Genomic DNA, 3,974 nt, shown 5'->3' with positions numbered 1-3,974 from the left:
CGGGGGGAGGTGAGTGAGGCTCCCTGAGCTGCCCGGAGGCTGCAGGTGCCCTGGTTGGTGAGCAGGGGCCACACCGCCCGGCAGAGGTCCCAGGACCAGCCTGGCCTCACGAAGGGGACTCAGGACCCTGCGGAGCCTGTGTCCTGCTGTGACCCGTGTGTTCTCAGCGAAAAGCAACGTTTCACCACCTCTCGAATCCCCACACCCAGCAGCTCCTCCGCCTCCCCGGAAGCTGCTGGCGGCTCCAGCCAGGCCCGGAGGCCGCCAGGTGCCCATCAAGTCCTTAGGGGACAGGGACTGCAAACCCCACGTAGAGACCGGCTATGACCAAGGGCCCTCAGCGGATGGAGCAAAGGCCGCAGCAGAGGAGCCGCACAGGGCCTGGCTCCCAGGGTGGGCCGTGTCCCAGGTGAGGCCAGAGCGTTTGCCTTTCCGAGGTCTCCAGGCTCAAGAATGGAGCCCCTGCTGCCCGTCTGCTCCTCTGGGAGGGGACTTAGGGCGTCCCAGAGGTGACTTTTTATTTATTTATTTACTTATTTACTTTGCTTCTTTTGCTCTTTTTTTTTTTCCTTTTCTTTTTTTAAATTTATCTTTCATTTTTTGAAGTGACTTTGATGAGAGTCACGAGAGCCCCTGTGAGGTCAGGGCGCTCCCACACATGTACAGTTTCCATGACGACGCCACACTGAGAATGCTGTCTCCAGGGAACCAAGGCCAAGAAGGACAATGGAATGAAACCCCCCTGCCCCCCACTCCCCAGCACTCACTTTTGTAGCTCCAGTGGATGCTGGTGACCTGGATCTCCTGGGTGGGGATGTACTCCTCCACGAACTTCTTGCCCTGCAGCCGGTGCCACAGCGCGGTCTTGCCCGTGTTCCTGTCGCCTCGGATCACTATCTTCACTGGCGGGAGGGAGAGAGGGCAGATCAGGCAAACAAACCAAACCAAAGCGAACTTTCCCTTCGCCCAGAGTCTGTGTGCACATGCTTTCCTCTGCGCAGACCCTGCCGGAGTGGCCGGCGAGCAGGGGGAGCGGAGCGGCAGGGTGGGCTGGCGGGGCCATCAGGGCCCTATTAGGCCTCTGCTCGCCCTCCCTGCTCCACAGCAGAGCCCAGAGGCATTCCCTCCTGGGCTGACAGTGGCGTCTGCTCAGCCTTCGCACTCACAGGACAGCGTCTCCACTCCGAGGACGGTCAGGGTCAAGGCTGGGTGCTGGAGTCGGGAGGCGGCTTCCTAGATGCTGGTGGTTTGCTCTTAACCTACTTCCCTCCGCTCTGTATTTTTAGTGCATGGTTCTGCAGAGCGCCGGGGCTCTGAAGACACGCGGGGTTACGGCACAAAGCCCGCGTTCTATCTTGCCCCCTCGACAAGTGTTTATGGGGTGGCCTACGTGCCAGGAGTGGCCTTGTGCCAGACGTGGACGCGGGAGGACAGAGCAGGGTCGGGAGAGCCTGCCCCGTGCCTGTGGGACAAGCGGGGGAAGGGGCCAGGGCGGGGGCTGTGCAGGGGCCAGAGCCCGCCCTCTAGGCAGGAGTGTGGACTTCCTGCTGCCTCCAGAGAAGGCAGGGCTCAGCACCAGGTGCCTGGAGCTGGCTGGTTCCGGAAGACGCCCGTCCGCCCGTCCATCCGCCCGCCCGAGGAGGGCAGTCAGGAGTGCCTCGCGGAGCCAGTGGGGCGGACGAGGACCAGGACAAGGTGGGAGTGGAGCTGTTGGGGCTCCCCCCCCCCACCTGCTGACTAACTACCTGTGCAGGGTTTATTCCTCCTCTTGCCTGGTATTTGGAAGATTTGCAACATGTTTCTATTCTTTGATTGGTATCTCTTAAGTTTTTAACATTTACATTTGCTGTAATAAAGTCTAAAGTTAATAAATTTGTCTTCCTCTTTAAAAACACAAGGACTTCCGAATGCCTTGATTCTGACCTGCTCCTCCGTAATGTGTTGACTCCTGGGATTTTATTTTATTTTATATATTTTTATTGATTTCAGAGAGGAAGGAAGAGGGAGAGAGATAGAAACACAATGATGAGAGAGAACCATTGATCGGCTGCCTTCTGCGCCCGCACACTGGGGATCCAGCCCGCAACCCGGGCATGTGCCCTGACCGGGAATCGAACCCAGGACCCTTCAGTCCACACGCTGACGCTTTATCCATTGAGCCAAACGAGCTAGGGCCTAGCCCAGCCGTGGGCAAACTACGGCCCGCGGGCCAGATCCGGCCCGTTTGAAATGAATAAAACTAAAAAAAAAAAAGAGACCGTACCCTTTTATGTAATGATGTTTACTTTGAATTTATATTAGTTCACACAAACACTCCATCCATGCTTTTGTTCCGGCCCTCCGGTCCAGTTTAAGAACCCATTGTGGCCCTCGAGTCAAAAAGTTTGCCCACCCCTGGCCTAGCCTCTAGTTTTAAGTTAAAAAAAAAAAAATCAATCTCAGAACCTTAGACATTGGCTCAAATGAGCTGAGTGATTGGCCTGGAGGACCTTGAAGACTCGCCCAGAAGAGCTAAGAGCAGCCCCTCCCCGGGCAGCACGAACCAGCCGCTGTGCAGCCGGGGCCCCCACCTTCCCCTCCACTGCCGCCCCAGGGTCTCTTCCGCCCACTCACAGCCCCACACGTCTCCCGAGAGAACAGGGACCGTGTTCTTTCATGAGAGAGAGGGGGGTGGGGGGGCACATGGGCTACCGCGGACGCACCAGCACTCGTTCTGGGGACGTGGGTTAAAAGCTCCCACGCCCTTCCCTGCGGCTGAGGATGGAAACCAGCTCCCGGTGCCGGTGGGCAGCGTGGACTCCGCTCCGCTCCCAGCCCTGGAAGCTCACTCGGGGCCCCGAGGGCGGCTGGAGGAGGGTCCCCCGTGCTCCTCCCCCCCTCGCCTCTGCACAGCGCCCTGGCCTGAGCCTAGGCCCAGAACACCCGGACCTTCCGCGTCACACCCTCCCCACCCTCTGCCCAGCAGCCAGCTCTGACCTCTAACCCCGTCCCCACCCTCACGGCGTCCTCGGTTCCCGTGGCTTCAACCTCTCAGACAGGCCCCACGTCACTCACTCCCCGTGCCCACGGCGCGTCCTCCACCCCCTGGAAGGCCCTGATGCACAATCAATATTTGCTGAGCAAACGCACGCGAGCAGGAAAGCCCGGGAGGAGCCGGGCAGGTCAGGACAGCGAGGGCAGCTGCACGCGGGCTACGGGGCGGCCAGGTCACCTGCCAGATGGAGTGACGTTTAACACAAAACCGTGAGCAACGAAATTAAATCCGGGCCCAAGTGCAGACTTAAACGTCAGTGAAATAAGTATTCGGACTTATTCTCTTCTCTGAACGTGAGAGAAATACACACAAAGTTGTGAGTGGAAATACATCAACCGCAACCCCTCTCTCTCTTTTAATCCTCCCCGTGGACACGGTTTCCATTGATGAGAGAGAGAGAGAGAGAGAGAGAGAGGAACACCCATCAGCTGCCACCAGGGTTACCCACAACCCGGTCGGTGTCCTGGACCAGGACTCGAACCCGAGACCCTTCGTGCAGGGACCACCTCCAACCGGCGGAGCCGCGGCGGCCAGGGCACCGCCTCCCTTTTCCACCCGCACAGGGGCTTTCCAGGTCCTCACTCGCACACCTTATCCCCAAATGTCACCAGAGGACAGCGCCCCCAGAGGAGCGAGGCCCCCCTAACCCTGCGGCTCCCGACCTGAAAGCGGAGCGGCCAGCCCTCCCCTCGTCGCGGACGGAAACTCCAAGGAGGTCACGGCCGCACCGTCTGCATAATTGATGGCGGACGGAGGGCCTCCCGCAGGGGGGGAGCCCGTGCCTCCCGGAGCTCCTAACGCACCCCACAAACGCTTCTTTAAAACGGGGGGGGGGCGTGTGGCGTCGCTGATATCCCGTCGTCAAACGCGAAGTCAACAAAGGAAAACCCGCGGCTCACACCTCCAGCGCCCCCCGCCCCCCGCGGCGTCGGCCCACGGA

The 3,974-nt window shown here is 59.6% G+C and overlaps 1 protein-coding gene across 1 annotated transcript in view; it reads right to left on the bottom strand.

Moving 5' to 3' along the window:
* Positions 1-1,626, bottom strand: part of RABL6 (RAB, member RAS oncogene family-like 6) — a 15,938-nt gene extending 14,312 nt beyond the window's left edge. Inside the window, exons 1-3 of the mRNA XM_014529668.1 lie at positions 1,577-1,626; positions 1,395-1,462; positions 768-1,004 (exon numbers count right to left, since the gene is read on the bottom strand). Of these exons, the coding sequence (XP_014385154.1) occupies positions 768-1,004; positions 1,395-1,462; positions 1,577-1,626 (355 nt within the window). The remainder of the gene's footprint in view (positions 1-767; positions 1,005-1,394; positions 1,463-1,576) is intronic.
* Between the last annotated feature and the right edge of the window lie 2,348 nt (positions 1,627-3,974).

This window comes from Myotis brandtii, unplaced genomic scaffold, assembly GCF_000412655.1.
Source record: "Myotis brandtii unplaced genomic scaffold, ASM41265v1 scaffold691, whole genome shotgun sequence".
NCBI classification, from domain to species: domain Eukaryota; kingdom Metazoa; phylum Chordata; class Mammalia; order Chiroptera; family Vespertilionidae; genus Myotis; species Myotis brandtii.
Note: the sequence above shows the minus strand (reverse complement) of the source record. Positions and strands in the feature narration are given on the sequence as shown.